General features: G+C 42.3%; 1 protein-coding gene across 5 annotated transcripts in view; it reads right to left on the reverse strand.

The window, feature by feature from the left end:
- Positions 1-27,677, reverse strand: part of CNTNAP5 (contactin associated protein family member 5) — a 398,232-nt gene that overhangs the window by 122,087 nt on the left and 248,468 nt on the right. For all 5 annotated transcript variants that reach the window (XM_044978589.1, XM_044978588.1, XM_044978587.1 and 2 more), the window contains 2 exons: positions 21,554-21,660; positions 4,792-4,911 (listed from right to left, as the gene is read on the reverse strand). In XM_044978589.1, coding sequence (XP_044834524.1) covers positions 4,792-4,911; positions 21,554-21,660 — 227 coding nt within the window. The remainder of the gene's footprint in view (positions 1-4,791; positions 4,912-21,553; positions 21,661-27,677) is intronic.

Here is a 27,677-nt window from a genome sequence, read left to right on the forward strand (position 1 = left end):
GCTGTTCATCATCACCAAATCTTTCAGATACTGAGGATAATATGTATTCCCTAGGAGGTGTGAAGAGGTCATTTTAAACACTCTCCATTATAGAGTAGCAATACAAGTACATATCTGTGGGTTGCATGACTATAGACTTGGTACTGGAGAGTGTGAGGAAATACACAAGACAGATCAATAGACTTCAAACAGGAAGAGAAAGAGAACAAGCTTCAGAGAATCATCACCAATGCTACAGCAGTTCAGACCAGTGCAAGAGAATTTAATAGTAGACAATTATTGAATGACCTGCCTACAGCGGACATCTCTCTCTCTCTCTAATTCAACTGTAGATGTTCTCATTATCCATCACAGATGTTGAAATTCTCTTAAAATCCTGCTCTGCTTTAAGCTTAATGATATTCAGGGCAATGAGTTCCATGGGTTAATTATGTGCTGGATGAAAGTATTTCCTCTTTTACCAGTATTAAGCGTGTGGCCTTTCAGTGTCATTAAATGTCTCTTTGTTTTGAATGATGTGAAAATGCAGATGGAAGCACCTGATTTACCTCTCCAACATCACTATATGCCCCCTCTTACACATCTCCTGTCTAAACCTGACATTCCCAGTCTTTCCAGCCTTTCTTTGCATAGAAGTCTTTCTGTGACTCGTTAGGTTTGTCCCTGAATACCTTCTATTCCAACAATGTCTTTTTTTAATAGTAACTAGAAATGAACACAACCTTCAAGATGAGGCCCTTATAAAGTACCCCAGGGTCTTCTCTGTTCTCGACTAAGCTAAATAATAGTGTGTCATTTGCAATTTGTCACCTCACTGTTCAGCCATTTTTCCAGATCATTAATTAATATAATGAACAACAATGGTTACACAAGGCATCGTGAGACACCCCGCCGTTAACTTCTTGCCATGTTGAAAATAGAACATATATTCTGTATTCTATCTCAGAAGCACACAGACAGACACACACACTCTATGCGTTCTTCAGATTTTTTGTTCAGTGCCTGTGACTACTAAAGTGCTATGCTGCATAGAAATAACTAAGATTAGATAGATAATCATGTATATTAACTAACAACACATTGGTACCTTTCCATGTCTAGATCCCAAACCAACTGGGTGTTTTAAACAAATTAGACACCATCATTTGGAAAAGCAATTGTAATTCAGTCCCAGTTAATAACTAAGACCATTGTCCCTATCTGATCTAATAGGAATAAATGCATTTAGTTGTAGTTGTTACTGATTGTTAGCTACATACGTAGGATAAATTCTGCTCTCAAAACCTCATGGCAGAGTTCATCTCAGATGATTTGCCTCTCCTCACTGAAATCCCCGCTTCAAAATGTCATATCCACTGCAATGCAAAGTAATTAGTTCATAACACTACTACGAATACAGGCAACATGTTATTCCTTTATCTGGATTTTCCATAGCTTCATGTCACCCCTAAATTTCTCAGACTAACTCTTTGGGGCATGAGTTCTACACCTATTCTCAGAACTACACTAACAATAACAATAAACTAGTTGCACAGAGAGGGAGGATGGTTTTCTGGTTAGGTAACTAGATTGGCTAATCTGCGGTCAATTCCCAGCTCTGCCTCACTCTTCTTTGGTGACTATAAACAAGTCATTTTCTCTCTGTGCTTCAGTGTCCCATCTATAAAATGGGGAGAATTATAGAGCTAGCTGGAAAATGGTTTTATTTCCCCATAAAAAAAAATAACCTTTTTCTGGAAAACCAAACCCCAAAACTTTTACTATTTTCAGCAACCAATTTTTTCAAATATTAAGAGAAAGAAAATCAGCTTTGAGATTTCTGGCTTTCCACTAAAAAAATCCAACATTTTCAAAGAAAACAGTCTCTCTCTCTCTCTCTCTCCTTGGTGACATAGACTGTAAATTCTTTGGAGCAGGAATTATTGCTCCCTCAGTGTATGCACAATGTCTAGTACTATGGGGTCCCATCTGGATGAATGCCCACGTGCTATTTATAGCCTTTTTTATTTAAAGTTACTTTAGTAATTTTATATTAAACTACCAAGGATTCAGGTCCTGTTGCTACAGTTTCATGCTAAAAAATGTGAAAATCACCTCTGGTGCTTTTCTCAAATTTGGAGACTCCAGGAACACACGAAGTCCAAGGATAGTGACCGCAGACACAATCACAAGTACAAAGTATTATCTGTACTACTACACGTTTTATTAAAGCAATAATTAAAGTTACAATTATCAATGAATATATAAATCCTACAAAAACATATGCAATGACTGAGGCTGTAGTTACCCTCACATCCTCAAAGGTATTCTAGGATCTTTCAATATATGAGTCTCAAGAGAGGAATGATCCCTGCTGGGGTTTCCCGTAGAGTTGTCTCTTGGGGTCTTCCGTCTTTTACCTAACCAGGCAACCTCTTTTATATCATTGTTCTGACCACATCTAATACCTAATGCATATGCATGAGTGTTTCAATGCTCTTTTCCTCAGCTGTAATTCCACACCCTACAAATATTGTTTTTCACAGGTTTTCTTAGTTTCCCTTATTGTCATCCGCATTTTTACACAATATGTAACGTGTGGTCGGGACAGAACATTCCATGATGTTATAATCAGGTATCCCATGGATTTGGACAATACATTGCAGTCTAATGTAATCTAGTTTTCTGTAATATAACCTATTGGCACAATTTCTACAGTAATCTTGTGACCTTACTGGCCTAGGGTTATTCCTAGGTCACTCACTCATGTCAAGAATTCTTAAACCTATGGCCTAGTCTTGTTGAGCTAAAAATCTTACAGGCCTTAGCCTATAGGCCTTGCATTCTAGCCAGGCTTTACTTATATACCTAATACACACTCATCACTCCTAAATACTTGTCAATCTTATACTTCTATAATACTACAATTTACATCTATTTAGCATACATGTATTATATATGAATTGAGCACAACACCAAATAACACAATGATAAATGGATGATAAAATGAACTAATTGGCTATGCATTGTAATGTAAACATATAGTAATAATAAATATTAATATTAATTATGGCTCCATACTGAAGTCCAAAAAACACCATCCTGAGGAGAAGATGGAACTCTGCCTTAATACTTGAGATTCAACAACTGTTGAACGACACTTATTAAATATTTGTTACACCTGAATAAAAACATACTTAATCATTAACTTGTGTGTGTTTAATTAACATATAATGACTGCCCAATTACATCACCATGAAAATTTAATTTGAGACACTTTAAGTATGAGTTGATTGAGGAAGCAATGTAAAGGCTCATGTTGTGCCCTGGATTGAATCTGGAGGGGATGTGCGGCTGCCTAATGCAGCCACAATTACCAGCCTAGCAGAGAGTATGGTATGGTCCCCCATCTGTACCTGGCCAGTGAAAGTAACCAGTGCAGAGTGGGGAATGGCCCCCATTCCTTCCCCTTTTCAGTCAGCTGTGGTCCTTAGCTATATTTTGGCTTCTCCCTGAACAGAGTGAGAAGGAAGAGAACTGGTCTCTAGGTTTTAGGGCCAAAATCTGCTCTCAGACAAGCACATTCAGCTCTCCATGTGAATTGCACTCAGATCTTTAAGGGGAGATTTAACTGAGATTCTCTTTTGTGATCTGCATTTTATTTTAAACTATAGGACAACAACTTGAAGAGTCATAACCAAAAGACTATCTTTCTAGGTTCCTACCTTGGCTCTGATCTATGCAACATCTGAGCTGCTCCTAAGTGTAAGAAATTACAATGGATATCTCTCATTTCCTCCCCTGGTGGTATGAGGCAGGCTTAGGGGCATTGGTTTCTATTTTTTAAAATGACTATTGAATATAAAAAAGCACTGGTGTCAGTGAGGGTATTGTGGTAGAAAAGCTTGGACAAAAAAGTGTGCTTTACAATTAGCTCAATGCAATGAGGTTAGTGGTCAATTCCTGTTTCACTAGGCTGTGAGCTCTACAGTGCTGGCCCAGTTCTGGAGAAGGTTCCATCTCCCTCAGTCACGAATCTTTCCGTAATGGTAGACAATGTCATTGTTTCAGCATAATGAGGCTCTTATGAGAGGTCATGGCCCCAGAGTGACTTCCCCCCCCAGTGACTGCCAATCAGCTCATCCTAACCTGAAAAGTACCACCTCTCTCTAGTGAGAGAAAGGACGTCCTGTTACTTTCTGTACTAATTAAGGTCCTCATTCTGCAAACCCTTACGTGAGTTGTCTCACTGACTGTCAGTGGGGCTACTTGAGTAAGGAATACCTTATGCTTTGAGCAGAGACTGCAGATGGTGCGGAAGTCTACATACTGGACTTTCTACTTAACTATCTGTTTCTCTCATAATTGAGTTGAACCTTACAATAAGAAGCTATTATACAAGTGTACCAAAGAAACAGTTAAGTTAAGAAACAAATCTGGGTTTCAAGTTTATGAGATCTCATAAAAATAATACTGAGAGTGTATTAAAAATCAGGATGCTTATGAAAAATGCAACAACATCCTCTCACTAAGCACAATTTGTTCTTTTAGCCATAGCAAAGGCCTGCATATCTGCTCTACCCTGAGTTGTAGGAATCATACAAGCTTGGATTGTAGTGCTAGCTGATATTAGCCAGTGGAAATCCTTCTAAATTTAACTTTCATCACAAAAGCTATAAATCTGATGCATGTTTTCCCCACCATCAAAATATCCACAACTCTGAGGTTCTCTTAATGATACAAACAAAAAACATTTCATTATAAGACATTTAGAGCCAATGTTATACATTGTTGACAACGCAGTATCCTTACCTGTGATATTGCAGTAAACCTGGAACGGTCCAAGCGGTCCACTTCCATCAGAATCAATATGGAAGAAACCAGACGTCTTCCCTTTGTGACGATAGGCTTCACACGACTGCTCATAGATGGCTGCAATACAGAGAGATGTACAATACATCAGAGATACAGTGAGGGCACTGGTAGGCATGCATGTATCCACAATTATAACAATTGTTAGTGGCATTATTTATCTCCTTGATTGACTACTGGCTTGTATTTCTGGCCCGAGTTCAGGAATGGGAGTTAAACACATGCTCGAGTGCTTTCCAGGATAGAGATGGATCTAATCATGTGCTCTGCTGAATTGGGGCCTTAAACAATGGGAAGCTTGTATTTTCCTGACTAGGTTAATTAAATATTTTAAAGGACTGATATAAAATTAGACGAGTGCCATTGTCCAACTGAAGGGATGTAGCACATACTGGAGAGCAATAACCTTTATATAACTTACAACATGGACACCCCTGAAAGCCTGGACAGTATGGGCCACAGCTGTTCCATGCCATCCCTGGAGTAGCTGGTGTGTTCCCCATTGAAAGGAGAGCCAGAGCTTCTTTCAGTGTCTACCACCCTAGAGGAAATGACCAACAGTCTGTCTCTGCCAGGAAGACAAAGGTTCAGGGCTACTTAGAGAGATTGTCACCCTATTTTTATATATCACACTCATGTTTTGTTTTCTCTATGTATAAATCTTCCTGTGCTGAAGGATACATGCCCAGAGAAAGCTTCAATACAGATAAATTCAAGGGGTAAATAATACAAGCTGGGACGGTCACTAAAGAGCAAGAAGAACGTGGTAAAACCTGCCCAAGGGTAAAAGTAATTCTTTTGATTTTACACATCTATATACAAACTTCAGGCAAGACAGGACACTCTCAATAGCTAATTTATCTCTTGGGCATTCTATTACCACTAATAATGACCCTAAGTCCATTAAGAGTCATATGTGCACATATGTTTTTGTCTGTACACGCGCGCACATACACACACATAGTTAATTCTTTCACTTCTGGCAGAGATACTTGGTAAATAGCCTCCTTCAGAACTGATGCTAACATGTCCTCACAACAAGCAGATTTTAACAGCAGCTGGTGGCTCCCTTGGCATGTAGGAAAATGAATTAGGCCATACAGTTCCTATTACAGACCAAGTGTGGCGAGACCCAAAATTGCGAGACTCAACACAGGGAATACAACCAAAAGAGGTGCCGGAAGGGATAATGGTATTGATATATATCTATTTTTTTGTATATCATACATGATGATGCCATAGCTTCCGGATTACAATTCACATTTTCTGGCATCCTTAATTTACAATAATGAGAGAGACACCCCACAATCCACATGCCATGGAGACAAAGAGAAAATCCCTCAGGAGAGAAAGTTAAGTGGTGAATGTGTGCAGATCTTCCGACTGGAATTTTGAGTGTCTATGCTCACTTTCTCACTGTAAGAGCAATTGATTCTATTTCCATGTAAACTGCTACCAGATTACATTGATCTGAGTTTATTAACCATAACAGTTTGTTTATTGTTGTTTAACTAATTCCTAAAACTCAGCCAGACTTGGCAGATGGATCAAGACTTTTTATCCCTACAAGACACACATTATCTGGGTCATACGGTAGTTTGGAAAATGCAAGCAAACACAGCAATATATGGCCTTGCAATGAATAAGCTCATTAGCGATAATGATAGCAGAACACAGAGTAATATACTTGAGTATCATCTTTGGCTGCTGCAAAGTCAAATCTCTATTTTTCTTGCCCTTTGATTTTATGTGTACGTTTAATAGCTATTCACACACAAACACACATAACTATACAGCGATACAGCATGCATATAGACTGAGGGGCACACAGGGGAATTTGAAAGTATCCCATTTGTTAGATTCTACAAATTTCTTCCTGGGTGCCATCCACTTTTCAGCCATCAGAGCTGTACTGTTAAATTAGATATACTATAGTCTTTGTAGTGTTGATGTTGTAAATAAAGCTTTGCTGTTCATAGTGTCTTTCATCCAGAAGGATCTCAAGGAGCATTAGAATGAATCTAAAAAAAAAATCATCCCCTCCCCCCTACCCACTTCATAAAGGCAGCCCTACTGTGCTAGGAAGATCACACAGCTGCTAGATTTATATATTTTTTTCTTAATGGAAAGAGAAGAATTGTTTTCTCAAATGGATGATGCTTCAGAAGGAAAGATTTTAAATAGCCAGAATGGAATTCTGGACAGAGCACTAGGGCTGATGCTGCTACTATTTAAAAAATGCTGAAAGACATAACAGCCATAAGTGATCAGGTCCATGTTTTAATGTCTGCTAAGAAAGCAGCTCCTCAGCAGCATAGTGCTCGGGGCATGGTCCCAGGGTGACTCAGAGAAAAGTGTGCCACAGTAGGGGATTGGGGTGTAGGGGGTCTGATCTAGCTAGGTGGGGTCCAAACATCATGGGCAGTAGTCGGAGGGGAGGGTTGGAGGAATCGCTAGAACTGGGTTCAGTAAGCAAGTCAAGGTAAAAGTCAGGCTGGGTTGGGGACTGGAGATCAGAGGTAGTACCAGGCTGGAATCAGGGTCAGAGTCAGAGACCTGAGACCAGAGATAGCACCAAGCTGGAGTCAGGAGTCCAGAGTCAGGGTCAGGCTGGGATCAGAGACCAGAACACAAGGTGAGCTCCGGAGTCACAAGCGGCCCAAAGTCTGTGTCATTGCCCAGACAACTTCCTGGGGAACCTTCCAGGGCTAAATAGTGTTGTTGGCCAATCAGAGGGAGGCAGGGTGCTGTCACTCTGGTTCTCTTGGGCGGTACTTCCTGCGATGACTATTCTCCACTGTGCTCCCTAGATACAGTCTTGTCTGGCTTCCCAGTGGCACCGTGGGACTATCAGACATCCCAGACTTTGCAGATGTAGGTTCTAGTTCCCACAGCCTCATATTATCCACCATCTTCAGGGGTGCTCTTCCACTGAGTGGTTGCTGGGCCTCATTTATCCGAGGGGTCTTGATGAAATCCTTTTACTAGGTCAGAGGCATGAGCATGGGCAACGGGTTCCAAGGAGCATTCTTTAGGACCCTAGCCCTCTCAATCAATGAGATACTACAGTCTTCCCCTCTATAGTTTAGAGTCCAGGATAGCGTGGACTATATATTCCTCATTCCCTTGGACCTGGACTGGTGGGGGCGGCTGTTGGGACTCACCAGGAAAGGGATCCTCTGGGAAAGGCTTCAGGAGGGATATCTTGAAAACAGGATGTACCCTAAGAGATTGAGAGAGCTGCAGTTTGAATGTGATGGGGTTGATTTGCTGACAAATCTGGAAGGGCCCACAGAACTGGGATGGCCTGTTTGTATGGAGGAGTTTTGCAGCAAGCCAGACAATTTGACCATCCATGTTAGCTGGGCATTCCCGGTATTGACAGTCTGCATCTTACTTGTTGTCTGTTTTTGCGCCTTCTAGGTGGTCCTTAAGCTCCTCCGGCATATGGTGAATTTGTTGGATCCAGTCAGCAGTTGCTGGGTTTGGAGAGGCGGCTAGCAAGGCCAGCTGAAAAACCACAGTTTTCAAATAAGGGACTCTGGCCTATGGAGGCATGGTCAGTGTTGTATGAGAACTTGGCATAAGGAAGGAGGGATAACTGGTTATCTTCATGGTAACTGACAAAGCACCATAGGCATTGCTCTAACACTTGGTTCACCCTCTCCATCTGCCCATCTGTCTGCGGATGGTACATAGAGGAGGTAAAAGTAGAAATGTCCATTAGCAGGGCCACTTCGCAGCAAAAGCATGAGACAAACTGGAGGCCTTGGTTCAAGGTGATATGTTTGGAAGCCCATGAAGTCAGACAAATGAACCACTAGGAGTCGCAGCATGGTTTCAGCAGGGGACAGCTTATTACAGGGGATGATGTGCACAATTTTTGTCACTTGGTCTACAACAGTAAAGACCATTGTGCGACCAACACAGTCAGGGAGTTCCACTATGAAGTCCCTGGTGATTGAGACCCAGTGTCTAGGCTGGGTCTTCAGGGGTACTAGGGCACTGAGGGGCTTAGGACAGGGCATCTTGGAGTGAGCACACTGGTCACAAGAGTTATCCTAGTCCTGGACTTTGGCTCATGTACAGGGCCACCAGAAGAAAGGGGAAGCCATGCAGAAATCTTCAGATGTCCAAGTTGTCCTGCCAAAGGAGTGTCATGGCAGAGAAGGAGCTCTTCTAGCTGTGGGGGAAGGATGGGGCTAGAGTGGATATGCACCCATCAAGGCAGATGATCCCATCCTGTATGGAGCATTGCATTTTGATTCTGGCTCTCGCTTACTCAGGCTAAGTAAATGGGTCATCCTTCGAAGCAGATCAGATAAGATCAAGGTGGTCTTGGTTAATCTTGGCACTAAGGAAGTTCTGAGCTATTAGAAGATAGGGTCATTCTTGGTTAGGGTCCTTGACCTCTTGATAGTATGCCCTCTTTCAGAATAGGGTGTCTGTTTTCCTATTTCTGGTTCCTGGGAAATAGGTGATGACAACATTCAATTGAGAGAAGGATAATGTCCACCTGAGTTGTCTTTGACTCAAGGCTTGAGCATTCCACAGATATTCAGGGTTCTTATGGTCATCAAAGACTTGCCCTGGGTGGCGGGATCTCTTGAGGTTATGACACCACTCTTTAAAGGCTGATTTAATTGCAAGTATTTTCTTATCTAATATCTCATAATTCCATTTGGCAGTGGTGAGTTTTTGGGAGTACTAGGCACAGGGGTGCAACATCTACTGAGGACCATGCCTCAGAGAGTATGGACCCAATGGCTACACTGGAGGCACTGGCTTCTGCTAGAATGCCTGAGCAGAGTCCAGGTGTGCCAGAATGGGAGCCCTGGCAAAAGCAGCCTTGAACTGATTGACAAGATGGTGAGCTTTGCAAGTCCAAACAAATATAATGGCTTTGTGTGGGCTATTTTCCCTGAGAAGCCTAGAATTAATTGTCGGTAAAAATCTGAGACAGTCAGGAAGCTCTGTAACTCCTAGGAGGACTTGGGTGCTGCCCAGCCACCGATGGCCTCTATCTTCTGGGGGTCCATCTTGATGCCCTCTGGGAAAAGGATGTAACCCAAGAATTCTGTGGAGGACTGGTCAAAGGTATATTTTTCCAATTTCACAAACAGGCCATACTTCTGTAGTCTCTCCAGGATGGAGTGAATGTGTTAACAGTGCTGTTCAGGATTATCTGAAAACACAGGTATGTCATCGAGATAGAGGACTACTTACTGGTCCAGGATATCTCTAAATACATTGTTCATGAAGTGTTGAAAGGTTGTGGGAGCATTGGTCAGCCTGAATGGCATTACTAAATATTCAAAGTGCCCGTACCTGGGTCGAAAGGCAGTCTTCCATTCATTTCCTGCCCTGAGGTGCACTAGGTTGTAAGTGCTCCAGAGGTCCATTTTGGTGAAAATTCTGGCAGACTACAAGCCATCTAGTAACTCTGAGATTAAGGACAGGGTTTCAGACCATCAGCTGCTTTAGGGCCCCAACAGTCTGTGCAAAGGCATAGCATTCTATACTTTTTCTTAAGAAAAAAGACTGGAGCCCCTGCTAGGGAGGTGGAATGCTGGATGAAGCCCTTGGACAGGTTTTTCTTCGATGTACACATGAAGAGCTGCCTGTTCTGTCTCAGACCGTGCATATATCCATCCACAAGGGACCATCACTCTGAGTTGTAGGCCTATGGGGCAGCCATAGTCCCAGTGTGGAGGTAGCATCTCTGCATTTTTCTTTTCAGAAATGTCCACATAATCCCAATACTTTTCATGGAGATGGGGAATCAGACTTGGAAGTGACTCCTTCTGGCTAACCACCACCATCTAGAGTTCTCCGACAGGTGTTCTCCCTTCTGATCAGCTGCAGGATCCCAGGACCAAAGAATTGAAGCTGGCTGCATCCAGGCAGACCCTTCGGCAGTATTCAGAAGGGAAGTTGATCCTCTTTTCTTTCCAGGAGATGTAAGGGTCATGCTGCTCCAGCCAGGTGATGCAGAGAAGTGTGGAGAATGGATCACACTGAAATGTAGCATTTCTCGATGATCCTGGATTATAGTCTCTAGGAGTACTGTTTCCTGTGTTAATAGCCCTGAGGACAGGAGGAATCCTTGGACGGTACTTTGTATTTTCCACAGTACTCCCTAGGTGGGGCGCTGCATGGTCTCCTAGTGGCACTGTGCAAATATCAGCCATCCCTGGCTATGCAGACCTGAGTTCTAGTCCTCACATCCTCGGAGCAACCACGTGAATCACCCGCACCACTTTTCATGGTACAAGGATATTTTTTTTTTGGAAATCTCTCATTGGGCCTGCCCTTAAACTTCACTCCTTGCAAGGTCCGATGAAGCTACCATCTGGGGTATCATCTTTCCAGGCAGTATATTGGTGGGAGTCAAACATGCCCTGACTGTGACAGTTACCGGATTGAGTCCCTAATTAATATTCATTCTGCATTAAACACAGCTCAGCTAGTCTCTTCCTGAGGTGTTTTTTTTGTCTGATGCATAGTAAATTGTGAGTGCCTAGAAAAGCTGCAATTGCCAGTCTCTAGCAATACATATGTATATATTAAATTTAAAAAAACCCAACAACCACAACCTGTTCCTCATGTATTCACAGTCTTAAAGGCTACAGGGAGCTTTTCAATTACAGATACTGCTGACAAAGGCAACCAGGATGAGGGGGGGGGGAGGGGGAAGATCATAACAGGCGATTAAGTAGCCAGCCAAGCAGTCATGCTTTGATGAATTCATAAGGTTCCCAAATTGCAATTCATTTAGTGAATTTGCTGTCATCATCGATACAGAACAATTCATCTTGGCTCATTAGGGAACTCGTTGATTACATCCCTTGCTTTTTTATTTATTTAGTACAAAGGATGGTGCAAGGAGCACAGACATAAAATATTGCATGTTGGCAGTGGACTGGTTCTTCTAGAAAACCACTCTTCATCACTGGGTCTTTCCCTCCACCCCCAAATGTCACATTGCCCAGGGGCCAGACACCTTCTCTCTGAATTAACAAGGAACAACACGAAGACCCAGCCATTATTAATGTGGATCCGTTCACCACTACATGACACTTTTGCAACCATGGTAGTTGATAACCACGGCCTAAAGAGGCAGGCAGTGGGCCAGATTCTCAGCTGGCATGAATCAGTCCAGCTATATTGGTTTCAATGGACCTATGCTGATTTATACCTGAAGAGAATCTGTCCTAGCATATCTTCCCCACGGCTATAACAGAATTACAATAGTAAATAATTAGCAAGAGTTTGGGAAGAGATATAAATCATCAAGCTTCAGGGAATAAGGCAGCCTCTAACTATCGGGGCTAGGAGGAAGCTATTTATGTGTGCGGTCTATAGCAACCTACTGCAGAGTTGTACACACCTTTCTGTGACACAACTGGCATAATGTTGGAGGACAATGGACTAGATGAACTGTGGGTTTGATGTAGTATGAGCAATTCCTATGTTCTTATGGTCAGGGGACAAGAGGCAGGTGACACTGGTATGGAACAGTGTCTAAAGGGACACACAAATCAAATATTTTTCAGAGACATTTTCTTACCATTGTCACAAGGAACTAGAACTGGTTAAACAGTATTTGCCGAATAAACAGACGCATTTAGAAATGTGTTAAAAAAGAAATAACTGAAATCATTTAAAAAAATTGTTTTGCTTTTCACTGTTTAGGCTGCATTCTTTTTTTCCCCATCTCTCTCATCCCGAATGATAAAAATACACTAGTCAGTTTCTGTTTGATTCCTTGTCATTCTCAAGATCTTCGCACAGTAGCACAATGCTTCAGTGTTTAGATTTCAAGCCCCGATGAGAAATGTGTCTCTATTTTATTTGAATGTTTCAAATGGAATTTTAAAAATTAATCACAAATGTTTCCATTGATATTGGGTTTTATAAAATTTATGATCGCCACAGGGAAAAGGTAACCTGGGATTTAAATATATAAGACTCCGGGAAATCAAATTTTGTGTCTATTTAGCTCTGTAACACCATCTGCACAATTTTAGTTGAAAAGATGACATTACAGAGCCTGGGTAGCGACTGTGTGTTAATGTATGGTGCTGTCACGGTAGAGATAATTGCATAGGTAAGCACCTATGACGTGCTTGGATCAGCGATCAGGACATAGCGGGAAGGCACAAAGGCCACAGTGATGACAGCTCTGTGACAGAGGGAAAATTGAGAGGAAGGGAGGAAGAAGGGTTCCTGCATCTATAATGGGGATACTTATTGGTTGATATGGGTAGGAAGAAGTGTGCAAAAGGAGGCTAGTTCTTTTCTTAGGCTTGAGAAAGGTGTTTGATGCATTATATATCAAAATGGTGCAAAAAAAGGGCACAATCCCCTATTTTTTGTCATCATTTGCAGGTCACCTGGACACATTTTCTTGTGCCCTATCCATGCTGATGTCTGCTTCACATTTTCTGTAGTTTGCATCTATTGCTTGTTTCAAACTAAAATGTTGGAATTCCATTTTGCTAACCAGAGCCTTCATGCTTTAGGTTACACTAACCTGAGTATCAGAGGAGTAGCCGTGTTAGTCTGGATCTGTAAAAAGCAACAGAGAGTCCTGTGGCACCTTTAAGACTAACAGATGTATTGGAGCATAAGCTTTCGCGCGTCTGACGAAGTGGGTATTCACCCACGAAAGCTTATGCTCCAATACATCTGTTAGTCTTAAAGGTGCCACAGGACTCTCTGTTGCTTTTTACTAACCTGAGAACGTCTGCATGGACAAGAGAAAAGGGAAAGCTCATGGTTCTCATTCTATTTATAGTCAGAAAAGCCTCGTGAAAGTGAACAACAGATTCAGGCCGGGGCTACACTAGTGTGGGGGTTCGAACTAAGATACACAACTTCAGCAACACTATTGGCGTAGCTGAAGTCAAAGTATCTTAGTTCGACTTACCTGGCCGTCCTCACAGCGGCAAGTCGACTGCCACTGCTCCCCCGTCGACTATGCTTACTCCTCCTGCCGAGGTGGAGTATGGACGTCAATTTGAGGATTGATTTATCATGTCCAGACGAGACACGATAAATCGATCCCCGATACATCAAACACTACCCGCCGATCCAGTGGGTAGAATAGACGTAACCTAAGCGTCAACTGGACAGAACAAGGCCCCCGAGAGTCTTCTCCAAGTAAACTAAACAAATATTTATGTGCTATTTTATGGTTCCTGCTGACCAACCAAACTTCACTGATTTGAGACTCAACCATTTTGGGATCAGTGTAAAGGGATTACTGTAGTGGTCCTTAAAGTCTCCACTTCCCAAGATTTAGTCATGCAGTGAGTCTGTACCAAGAATAGAAAATAGCTATAATAACTATCATAACATGTTATCAAATGTTGACATGTTAATGTTGACACCGTTTGCAATAATGACACTTTTACTAAACAGAGCAGTGCTATTCAGAATTTACTGAGAGTAGAACTGGTCAAAATATTTCAAAATTTGTCTCATCGCCATTTTATGAAAAAATATTTTTGGTTAAAGATTGTCGACATTTTCTAAATGTTCAGTTTTTGTGAAAAAAATGATTTTTATTTTTAAATTAATCAAAATGCGATCCACAATTTTATCAAAGCGATTTTATAGATATTTAATTTGGCTTCTAATGAAAATATTCAAAAGCCAGTTTGATGAAATAAATATTCTTTAAAACTGAAAAACACAGTTGTGAAACATTTTTTCGATTCCACATAAAAACAATTCAAAACTGGATTTATTTTTTTGCAAAACCAGTTTTTCATTTTTGACCATCCTCCTTTTTTTGGCCATCTCTGATCCAAGGCTAGATCCTCCTCAGCATCTCCACTGGCTTCAGCGGCAGTGGACTAATTTACAGCCATTGAGGATTTCAACATCATATTTGATCACATTTGTAATAAATCAGCGTTTATTTTTTTTTCTTCCATTAGCTCTGTGAGATCTACGGGAGAGGGAGCTAGATGTTATACACAGAACTCCGTCACTCCACTTTTGCAGTCACTTCTCAGCGAAGGGCTGTGCTCGTTAAGGCAGTTTTTAACGGATGCTGCAGTGTTTCACTGAGGCATTTAAAATGTTCCCAAATGTAATTACTTAAACTGACATCACTTGAGAGTTACAATCCTCACCCCGTGAGGGACACAATTCCCTAAGTACTATCTGGTTCTTCTCTGATTAGCTTCTTGGGGATAGGGTGAGCTGTCCTGTTGGAGTTCTTAATGCGCACATCACTGACAGGTCAAAATGGTGCATTCCCCAGCCCCTTCCTAACTCTCCGTGAAACACACATATTCATAAAAAGAGTTCAAGGCCAGAAGGGGCCATTGTGATACTGTAGTCTGACCTCCTGTTTAACACAGGTCATGAAACTAACCCAAATGTTACCTAAAGCAGATCTTTCTGAAAAATATCCAATCTTGATTTAAAATTGGTCAGTGATGGAGAATCCACCACAACCGTTGGGAAATTGTTCCAATAATTAATTATCCTCCCTGTTAAAAAGCCTATGTTTTATTTCCATTCTGAATGTGTCTAGCTTCCACTTCCAGCCTGCAACGTGAGCTCTTACCCAGGGCTCTGTGTAAGCTTGGACATCTGCCTCTGAAGCTCACACCGCCATGTGTTTCCTTATGTTTTAAGCTGCGCTAGCTAGATTAAAGCTAGCAGGGGTATAGATACCTACATGAGCGTCAATCACACCTCCGACTGCAGCATAGGGATAGCCTCAATCTGCAAGTTTACTGACATTTACTTCCAACCTCATCGTGCCCTCTCCCTCAGTTCAACTGCAATTTCTGTATTATCTTTCGCTGAACACAGAGACACCCTTTCATTACTGACATCCCCAGCAGCTGGCTTTCTCTGGCCTAAGCACCTGCCAGCTTTTCTCCAAACTCCTAGTTGAAATAATTCCCCAACCGTGTTCATTTTCTGTGCCAGCAGCCTAGTTCCATTTTGATTAAAGGGGAGTCCACCCCTTCTTTATAGACTCTTCCTTTACCAAGTGTTCCCCCTGTGATTAGTATGCGTGAAGTCCTCTTCTTTGCACTCTCTTCTCACCCACATGTGAAGACACTGATGTTTCCCTTGCTCAGCTCACCCTGCATGTTGAACTGAACTAATTGCAGAAAAAGCTACTGTAGACACTCTGGACTTTGGCCATTTTTCTAGTAGACCTAGCGAAAAGTTTCCTTAAAATCATTGATCCCAATATGAACCACAAGCACTGGCTCCTGATCAGCACTCAAAGTTTGCCTTAGGAGATACAACATCTTTTTAGAGCTGCCAACAAATAATTCAACAAATTCATTCACATACAAAAATCAGTTTTCCCAAGAGTTATTTCCCAATGTATTTATAATTCCTTTGGGAACTGATCACAAACAGTTCATTGCAAATATTCAGTAGTTTATATTGAAAATAAGAGCTGCGTAGATTATTTCGGATTGGTCAAATATGTCCTCAAGGAATCAATTCTGAAGCACTTAGAGAAGAGGAAAGTGATCAGGAACAGTCAACATGGATTCACCAAGGCCAAGTCATGCCTGACTAACCTAATTACCTCCTATGACAAGATAACTGGCTCTGTGGATGAGGGGAAAGCAGTGGACATGTTATTCCTTGCCTTTAGCAAAGCTTTTGATACAGCCTCCTACAGTATTCTTGCCATCAAGTTAAAGTAGTATGGGCTGGATGAATGGATTATAAGGTGGATAGAAAGCTGGCTAGATTGAAGGATGTAGAAAAATTGGAAAGAGTCCAGCGGAGGGCAACAAAAATGATTAGGGGGCTGGAGCACACGACTTATGAGGAGAGGCTGAGGGAACTGGGATTGTTTAGTCTGCAGAAGATAAAAATGAGGGGGGATTTGATAGCTGCTTTCAACTACCTGAAAAGGGGTTCCAAAGAGGATGGATCTAGACTGTTCTCAGTGGTACCTGATGACAGAACAAGGAGTAATGGTCTCAAGTTGCAGTGGGGGAAGTTTAGGTTGGATATTAGGAAAAACTTTTTCACTCAGAGAGTGGTGAAGTACTGGAATGGGTTACCTAGGGAGGTGATAGAATCCCCTTCCTTAGAGGTTTTTAAGGTCAGGCTGGACAAAGCCCTGGTTGGAATGATTTACTTGGGGATTGGTCTTGCTTTGAGCAGGGGATTGGACTAGATGACCTCCTGAGGTCCCTTCTAACCTTGATATTCTATGATTCTACATATCAAATGGTATTGCTGGTCTCTGATTGCATGAGTGATTTTACTAAAATCAGGCAGAAGCAACTCAGAATCACTTATTGTCTTGTAGCAGATAAAAGGATTAAGGAAATCTAGAGAATATTAAACCTTGCTTTTAATGGAATGCACAGGTATTACCAAACAGTGGCTGGATGAGATGGTAATTGACACATGGCAAATTTGCATGCATGCAAAATGCTAGTTGAGTTTGGTGTGGTGAGATCCTTTCTGGCTCATTTAATTGCCTCTGTTCTTTCTGATCCTTTGAATAAAGGACTTTATAGAAAAAAATAAACTGTATCACAAGATGAAAGTTGGGTCTGATGATTGGAACAGTCAACTGGACATCAAAATCCTGGGTTCTATTTCCAGTTCTGCCATTAAGTCCAGCAGTGTCCTTGGGAAAGTCAATTCTCCTGAATATTTAGCCCTACCACAAAAGGGTGCTGCTAAGTACTCTTACTAAAGTGCTTTGAGATCCCAGGATGAAGATTCAAGATCATTATTTTACCCAGTTCTTATATACATCAGGCCCAAAAGATTTGTTCTATATTTACTTGGTGTATGCAATCTGGTCAAGCCAAACATCAGTGTTCTGATCAACAATGTTCAAGGCATGAAGACCTCTGGGAAGCTGAGTCATTTTGCAGTCCTCAACAATGTGTGTCATGGTTTGTGGCTGCCCACACTGAGATAACAGTGTGATAGCCGCAGCACAAGTTCCGTGTCCGATACAAAAATGAATGCGAAGGCTCCATTGCCTTTGTGGTAAATCAAATCCAGGTTGATGCTGAGCATGCTCTGAGAAAAGATAATTGTCACTTTCTCTGGAGACCATGAAGCTCCCCATGTGTCCTCTACCATAAATCCCTCACCCGGTAAACTATCCACAATGGGTGCTGTGAGGGCAGACGACCTTGTGGTGGATTAAACAAGTCTTTAGTTAATGGCAGATGTGGCACATCACACAATTTTATCACAAGATTTGCTCTCATAGGCTCAGAATGATGGGTGTTTGATCAAACATCCTTTGTAAGCAACAACAAATGAAGCAATATGCATCGGGGAGGTTCCTTCTCTCCTTGATTTAACAGCAGAAGGATTAATGCAGGCAGTAAATTATGGGAATGATTGTGCTCTATGGGTGAGAGTAACAATTGTCACGTTAAATGCCAAAAACTGAAATCTCGACTCCTGAAAACTGGCTTTGACAGCTCTGCTGCTGATGGACTAATATAGACCTGCAGCGATATGCCTGGATGACAGATGGCTTATTGTCCCTTTTAAAAATACATATTTATTGATCTGATAAGGAATGTGTTATTTCCACAGACAGCTGAAAATTAATCTAACCACAATGTCATCTTAATAGCCAATCACAAGGGATCTTTTTATTACCCGGAGGGATAGAGTGACTAGATGTCCCGATTTTATAGGGACAGTCGCGATATTTGGGGCTTTTTCTAATATAAGCACCTCTGCACCCCCCCCCCCCCCAGTGTCCCTATTTTTCATACTTGCTCTCTGATCACCCTTCTCAGGGATCACACAATTTCTCTAGAATTCAAACCAAGCCTCTGGCAAGGGGAGGTCACTTCAACCAATTCTGTTCGGTCCCTGCCCCACTGAGGTTTGGGTCAGGGCTGTGTGCCAGTCTCTTGGCTGCAAAGCTACTGCATCCCGCACTAGACCCAGGATCACATGTGGGTCTCCTTGACGGACAGGATGAAAGAACCAGGAATGCCAAATACTTTGGGAAGCATCTATCCTGAGAATGCGCGGATAGTCACAACACTATGTAGTGGTTAGTGCAGGAAACTAGCCATTCAGTACTCCTGGATGCTACTCTACCTGACTTACTGCTAGAAGCAAATTAGTGACCCTCTCTAAGCCTCATTTGACCAGTCTGTAAAATGGGTATAGTATTTCTCTACATTACTAGAGGTTTTATGGGACAATGGGCCAGGCCCTCAGCTGGTTTTAAACAGTGTAGCTCCATGGAAGCTGAGGATATGGCTCATTGTATATGAAACACTTTACGAATCTCAGATCAGAAGTGTTCTGTGCAGTAACTGAGAGTTGTCCTGGTTTTAGGGCTGTCCTGAGACACTAAAAGTCCTGGGTTTTGCCAGTCATGCTCCCACTCGATCCCTCAGCACCTGGTGGCTGTCCCAGGGGGAGCTGCATGGTGGCAGCATCTGCCCAGAGGCAAATCTGGCTCTGGAGCGTCTGAGAGTCACTGGGGTGGGACATCTCAAGAACAGCAAGCAGGACGGGGGAGCTGGGGGATGGCACACCCCATCACCTCTGTTCAGTTACTGGCAGGAAGCAGGGTGGATTTGGATGGCACAATGTTCTGCTTGGCAAGATCAAAGCCCAGGACAGCCCAAAGAGGAGAACCCCCCTGAGCTGGTACCATGTTCTGGGAGTGGGATGGGAAAACAGTGCACTGGGTGTGGGTTGTGCAGGTGGTATGTGGGTTGTACTTGGTGGCGTATGGGGGCCAGCGAGATGACCCATTTTTTGTGCCTCAGTGTTGGCAACCCTGAGATGCATTATTGTTAAAAATCTCCTTTCGGGGCACAGGGGCTCACTTATGCTATGCTTGCATTGCACCGAGAGCTCTAGGACATTTCCAGTCTTAAAGGGGTCATCCTCCAGCAGCTAGAAAGGCCACTGAGGCATGTGCAAGATGCATAGAAAGGCATGTGCAAGATTCATCATGTACCAAAGCAAATATCAAGACTTAAATTAAATTCTGTTAATTATCTTCTCCCAAAGCGTTTGGACATATTGATAGCTCCAGAACTTAGCCACTTCAGACATTTCTCATCATCTTTTATACCAAATGTTCAGTGCTCTGCTGAAAGGCTAATATAGACAAGAAAGGATTGACTTTCTGAAAGCTACAATATAGCTCTGAGCCTTAAAACCACAGAAATACACAAATGGAAGATGAGAGAGTCTAAGGAGGTAACAGTACCTACTGGAATAAGGAACACTGCACATTTGACAGAGCTGTAACCTTTTGTAACCCTTGACCATGTTATGTGACTAAGGCCAAAAAATTGGTCTCTTGCCACCACTCCTGCGTGACACACCCTTATTTCACAAGAAACTGATCATGTTGGGTATGGGTTAGTTTGGCATTTACATAAAAAACTCATAATACAAAGCCCTTGGTTCTTGGAATCAGACCTCTCACCACAAAGTAAAAAAGGCTTTTACTCTGCTCTCATGCTCCAAGACCACACCCCTGCACACTGGGTTTTGGTTAGAGTGACTTTTCACCCAGGGAATATTTAGTACAGTTCTTTTGCCCTCTTGTTACCCAATAAGGTGAAATAGAATTAATTACTTCTATACTCAAAGCTTAAAGGAAAATTAACAAAAACAATCAAAATTTTCATGACAGAGTGGTGGATAATAAAAATGCAAATGAAGCATGGCCCAGCCTATCTTCTCCCCCTGGCACCAACAGAGGGAGGTAAAAAGATTTATCCCTCAAGCCCCTTGGTGGACATACACAGAGGGGTGTGTGTGTGTGTGCGCGTGCGCACACACACATGCCTATTGGTATGCCTATTAATGAATAGACATTAGGCCTGGGCAAAAAACAGAGAAACAAATTAAGAATATTTTCTTAAAATGTTTCCCTTTTTTACTCCAAAATTTGAAATGTAATAAAAGTACAAAGAAAATTGACCCGCTACATAGCTATCCTGCTGCAATATTTTAAATTCTGAAATGTCATCAGAACATTGTAATTTGATAAATTTTGACCAGATATAATTCATACACAGTTATATTAATACGTAAAAACTTTGTTGTGAAACAGTTAAAGTTGCCTCCCCACACACGATATTACAAAACCATATACAATAAAAAAAATATTTAACAGAACATATCCTCTGCAGCCCACAGCCATGTTACCATCGATACAAGTACCGAACACCTGACATCATACTTCACCCCCTCTTCACCACACTACCTGTTCCCATCACTATTATGAGCGTGCTACATAGCAACGGAATGAGCAGTCCCTCAAAAATACACACACACATTTTTTCTATAGCAAGAGATCTTGATGAACCAGTAAAATGTGAAAAATACAGAAACAGCAAGTTAGAAAAAGAAACCCAATTCTTTGGTGGCGGCTGAAAAGAAGGAGATGAGAAAATACGATAAATATGATAAAGAAGAACGAAAGAGAGTCCTTTGACTTTTGATTTATCTCCAGAAATTCTTCTTCAAGTGTGTCAAGAGACTTGTGTGTTTGTGTAATGGATTCCTTTGCTGTTTCTAGTCTAACTGCTGACCCTTTGCAATCCTGTCTGAGCACAGTCTATTGCTTCCTGTAATAACAGATGACTTCTCGAAGCACTCCCTCTGTGCTTTAGCACCACAATCTCTATCAGGCCAGCCTTATCCAAGTATGCTTAACTGGTTTACTTACAGTTATGGCAGGTTGCTCCCATGTAACCCATTTCGCTACAATCACAGTAAAAGGTGGTCCAGGACTGGGAGCATTTTCCTCCATGTTCGCAGTAGTTGGGCAAACATCTAATTGGAGATGTTAAAAAAGCCAATTAATTTTAAGCATTTCAGCATTGATAGTACAGGCAAGAAAGTGTCCCGTCCCACACCCCACCACCACCACAAAGACACAGACACACACACACTCTCTCTCTCTCTCTCCCTCCCCCAATGAGTCCTGGGACTGCATCACTTCACACAATGGCTGAAATACTTATTTCTTCTTCTGATCTGTGATCCACTCGAAACAACATTCAAAAACAATACCCTGTACCACACACAATACATTCAAAGAGAAGCCCTTACTGCTAACAAAATACCCAGCTTGTTTTCTGTCCCTAAGAAACCAAAATGCCACTTTCATTCTGATCTCAGATAAGGAGAACAAATACCAGGTGAAAAAGCTATAGAAGATCTTTTTTCAAAAGAGAAGGCTTTCCTCCCCCGGCCCCCGCCTTTCTCCTTTGGTCTAATGTGGTTTGCAGCTATACAAATTAAGCTGCACTTCAACTGTGGAAGCACAAACAATACATAAGCCTCAAAGTAAAGGAACAAAAAATGTGTTTATGAGTTGTGTAATCTCTGCTCATCTCTTCATTTTAGTTGGTGTTCCTCCAAAGCATTATTGCCAAGTGATTATTAAAAGAAGAAAGAGGTATAACAGTATGCAACAAGGGAATTGAATAGAAGCAGAAACCGTGGGAGGCAAATCCAACCTAAAGTGAAGTAAGAATCTCCATTACACCGGTGTAAAACCAGAGTCTCTTTGTTGACTTGGATGGAATTACACCAGCGTAATTGAAAGCAGAGCTTGCCCCAATGTCTTTATTTCCTACCGTATATTGGATAATCTCCTTGATGTTGTATGTTTATTTTTTAAGTCAGTAACCTGTTTATACACACTGATTCACTTAGCCCTGGTCTACACTGGGGGGTGGGGTGGGGAAGGAGAAAGATCGATCTAAATTACACAACTTCAGCTACGTGAATTATGTAGCTGAAGTTGATGTATTTAGATTGACTTACCATGGTGTCTTCACCATGGTGAGTCGACTGCTGCTGCTCCCCTGTCGACTCTGCCTGCACCTCTCGCCGAGCTGGGAGTACAGGAGTCAACGGGAGAGCACTCGGGGGTCGCGGGGACTAGACACGATAAATCGATCCCTGCTGGATCGATTGCTGCCTGCCGATCCAGCAGCGAAGATATACCCCGTGATGTAGATGGGGAAGAAAGACAATCCATCCACTCCACATGCACTACAACTGCTTTATCTGTTCCCGTGATGTAATCGCCCAGCCTTTGTTCCTTTCCACGGGACAGATCCTCAGCTGGCGTAATCAGCAGTGAAGTCAGTGGAGCTACACTGATTTACACCAGCTGTAGCCCTGGGCAGGAGGGAGCATGCTCGGCTGCTCTGTGGGGATGGCACATGCCAGTGTTTTTTCTGTGGTTCGCGTCATCATTTACTAACAATCCCCCGATGTTACTTAACTGAGCACAGCTTGCTTCCTCTAGGGCTCTGACAAACAAATCACTGTTTATATTCATACCTCAACAAGGGTGTCACTAAGCATAAAAGTACCAGATGCAAAACGCTTGTGTAACCCACACACCGTCTGGGTGTGGTGCTCTGTCCCATCAAGTGGCACCGAGACCACGTAGAGAGAGATATAAAATGATTCTGCTCTAAAGGCTTAGCTAACAGACAGTGGGCTTTTAGCTCATGTGCTAGAGGCTCATGCACTAAACTCCAGAGGCCCCCAGGTTCGATCCCGCCCGCCGACGACTGGGGTCTGTCAGCGTTACACATGCAGCGATTGTCTCTACAATTGCTCCGCTTTGTACGTTTACATCAACCCTACTTGAGTTCAAGGCCCATCTAGATCCTGATTCTCATGCTGATCCAAACACCAAGAGCCCGAACAGCATCTTTTAGGGAACAGGAAAAAAAAAACTGTGTTCTAGGTCCAATGCAAGGTTTCTGCAAAACCACCATCACGTTGGCACACAAGGGTGTCACCTTACAATGAAGAGTGCAATGTGAATTTTGAGTTGCACTAGAGTGAAACACGAAAGGGAAGAATGAAAAGGCAAGTCTAAGATGAACAATCCCAGTCTTTTTAATCTCTCCTCGTATGGAAGTTGTTCTATACCCCTAATCATTTTTGTTGCCCTTCTCTGTACCTTTTCCAATTCTAATACAGCTTTTTTTGAGATGGGGCGATGAGAACTGCATGCAGCATCCAAAGTGGATTTACGTCGTGGCATCATGATATTATCTATCCCTTTCTTAGTAGTTTAGAGCAACCCCATGACTGCTCCAACTCCCAGCAAGGCTAGAGCTAGCAAAGAGCAGCCTGCAAGATCCAGGAGCTGCAACCCTCTCCCTGACACATCCGGCCCTGTGTTTGGATGCAGGGGAGAATCTGATCCAGAGAGTCTCCTGTCTGAGATAATATGCCCTATGGAAAGTTCCTGATGGCCAAATGAAAAGGGACTCAGTAATTTTTGATAATAATGAGATGCACTTCCCTGCTGTGTGCGCTAATGGCAGTGATGAAAATCTTAGAGGTTGGGTATGACAGGCTGTGGAAGTGGACAGTGTTGCTATCCTCCACAGAAGTCTCTCTGCAAGATGACTCCAAAGAACAGGGTCCATGCCGTTGTAGGGAACAGGGAAAGGATGGAACAGTGAGGACAGCTGCTTTCTGTGATAATTCCCCTAATCTCTGTGAAGGACACTATTGCCATTAATTTACCTGCTGCCCCTCTCTAAGTCAGAATGCCCCACCCCTGAAAGCATATTCAGGGGTAGCAACCAGTGTTTATTGACAGCGGGATTCCTGCAGGAGTTGCCCTGCCAACGGGCTAGAGGGGAAGAAGTGGAGAACTAGGAGTCAAAGAGGCAAAAGACCTCTGGGTCGCTGGCCATGAACCTCAACAGAGATCCATACAAATTTCAAGGTTCCACTGGCGATAGCAGGCAGACTCCTGCCTCTTATGGGAGACAGGAACCCTGGATGCCCCAAAGGAAGAATAAAGAGGAAGCACTGTCAAAGTGCCTGACTTAGTCCCACTGACTTTCTCCATGGACTCAGGCACTGTTGAAAATTTTACCCAAATGCCATAGATCCAGCCCCTTGCTGTCCTGTCCCCTTCACAGATGTACCCTGTGTAGTGGCTGACAGAGCCCATCAATGTTACTTGGCATTTGTACAACTCCATTTAGCAGAAAGATCCCAAGGCACTGTAGAAATGCTAATAAACCCTCACAGCACCCATGAGAAGCAAGCATCCCTATCCTTATTACAGATAGGCAAGCTTAGACATGGAGAGATGCAGTGACTTTCTCAAGGTCATCTGCATCTCCAGGAACAAAACACAGGACTCTGAAATGCCTATTCCCCTTCTTTAACGTCTTTTTTCTGCAAATTCCTTAAATCAACAGCAGTTCAATTGAAAAATATATCTGCACCCTCCCCATTTCATCCTAGAAAAGCAGGGTCGTCTAATGGATAAGACATTTCAAATCTCTGGCCAGCTTCATGGGGCAGAATTTGTCTTGGCTCTTATGTCCTCTGGGGCCATGGGACAATCCCTAATACAAGCTAGAGCAGCCATTAGGCTACCTTAAGTTTCACTCCCACTTCAGTGGATCACATTGGGCTTGCAAGGGTGCAGATTTGTCCTCCTTAGCCATGCTTCCTCCCTCTGGCGACACACGCCTTCCCCTTCTTAGCCCCTGCACCAAAAGGCTCCTTGTATCCCCTGCTTCCGTGGAGGCTTGTACATCTCAGTTATGCCACCTGTAAGATGGGGATAGTAATACCTACCTCAAAGGGGTGTTGGAAAGAAAACTTACTGCTGGTGCAGCACTTAAAAGATGTGAAGTGCTAAGCACAGTACTGTGTTAGCATCATTATCATCACTTACAGAATTGTATCGTTAACTGATGAACACATTTTCTGCCCATTTAAGTTACCTCTTATTAATTAACCCCATGCAATAAAGTTAATTACTAGTAATTTGAGGTTTCCCAAAGGTCCATGTCTGATGCTTAGCCACATATATTCTAACAGAACAGCTTTCCTTTAAACGCTTTAGAAGACAAATGGAAATGAAAACTGACCTTCAACTTTCTAAAGACACATTTTTCTTCCCCCAATAATGCTCAAAATGCAAGTTGCATTGTCTGTATAGGCTTTAATGCTGTTAATAAATTCAAAATTAGACTGTTTGCATTCTTTAGTCTATTTGCTTTAATTAGCACCAGCTGCATCGCTCTCGTTTTTGGTCAGATAACGAACTCTTCTAAAAGCTTCTGAAACCAATTTCTGTACAACGCCATGCTAAGAATTACCATAATCCCATTCTAGTCCAGCAGTTATGTGTTCATTAGAAGTTTAATTTATCTTAATTGCCATCGAAGCCAACATTAGGAAATAGCCATGATGAAAATTAATCAAGGGACGGATAAATTATTGGATGTCTAATTCCGCAATTGTCCCAGATTCCTGGGTCCAATTACATTATCTTTTTGTATTACAAGAGTACCTACTTATCATTATTTGTATTGCAGTAGCGTCTAGAGGTTTCAACTGAGATCACAGCCCCATTATGCTAGGCCCTGTCCATAAATATAGTAACAGTCTCTGCCCCCAAGAGTTTGCAATCCAAATAGACAAAGGAAAGGTTATCCCCATTTTTACAGATAACGAGAAACTAAGAAACTTGCCCATGATTTCACGAGGAGTCTGTGGCAAAGACAGGACTCCAACTCTGGTTCCCTGAGTCTCAGACCTGCACCATAACCACAGGACCATGGCGTCACATGGCAGTTGATTTTGACAATGTTGTGCCAGTCAGGCGTAATTTCCTTCTTTGGAAGAAACCTCCGAATTTAAAGGAAAACCAAGCTGGAATATAGAGTCATTGGAAGCATAGCCTGAACAAGAGGAATAGCAATCTATGGGTAAAACACCCTGCTCTAAAATGACTTCAAAGGGAGATCTGCACACACATGGGAGGGCAGAATTTGGCCCCTTTGATGGGAATGATCAAAGAATAATGACAATAAAGTTTCTTGAATGGAAAGACTGAAGAAGATCCATGTGTTTGATGTTGCATTTGGCATTAAATGAATCTGGTGCTTTCACTGAGCTCCTCATGGGCTCTGGATGATATCCCACAGTCAGTACAAGACATCACACATGCACCAGTCACTGCTCCCCCGCACCGCTCCAGTTGGAGGGGGAAAATAGAAAAAAGGAGCAGTCCAGTACTAAAGTTCCACAGATTCTCTCTACTTTGAGGCACTTAAATAAGTGCCTAAATTAATCCTATAAGTGCAATAGAAAATCCCAAGGCAAGAATCATGTAGAAACAAATATGAAAACATCCAAATCAAGGTATTTTTTAAATGAAACCTATGCTTGTTCTCTCTCTATATATACACACAAAGACTCATAGAAATGTAGGGACCTCAAGAGGTCATCTACTCCATCTCCCTGCACTGAGGCAACATTAGGTATATCTAGACCATCCCTGACAGGTGTTTGTCTAACCTCGTCTTAAAACTTCCAGTGACGGGGATTCCACAACCTTCCTAGGTAACATGAGAGAGTGAGTACAGATATAATTAAAAAAATACATAACAATATTAGCATGCACACACAAATAAAACAATTTAATATTAATTATTATATATTCTGAGCTACATCCTCAGCTGCTATACATGGATGTAGCTCTGTTGAAGTGAATGGAGCAGGGCCAACGGACACAAGCTGAGAATTGTGCCAACAGAACTTTCCATCCAATGATCTTAGACCACTTTCTAAACATTAATGACTCAAAAACTCAGAACCCCCCCTCTGCGGTAAGTCAGTAATACTACTGCGCTGAAGGGAAGAAAGTGACCGGCCCAAGGCCAAAAAAAGTCTGTGGCCGAACCAGGAACACAACATAGGTCCCCTGGCTCCCATCCCTGAGCTTTTAATGGACTAAAAAATATAATTGAGTGTATAGTATTCATACACCTTCTGGT

Source organism: Mauremys mutica, chromosome 10 (genome assembly GCF_020497125.1).
Source record: "Mauremys mutica isolate MM-2020 ecotype Southern chromosome 10, ASM2049712v1, whole genome shotgun sequence".
NCBI lineage: Eukaryota > Metazoa > Chordata > Testudines > Geoemydidae > Mauremys > Mauremys mutica.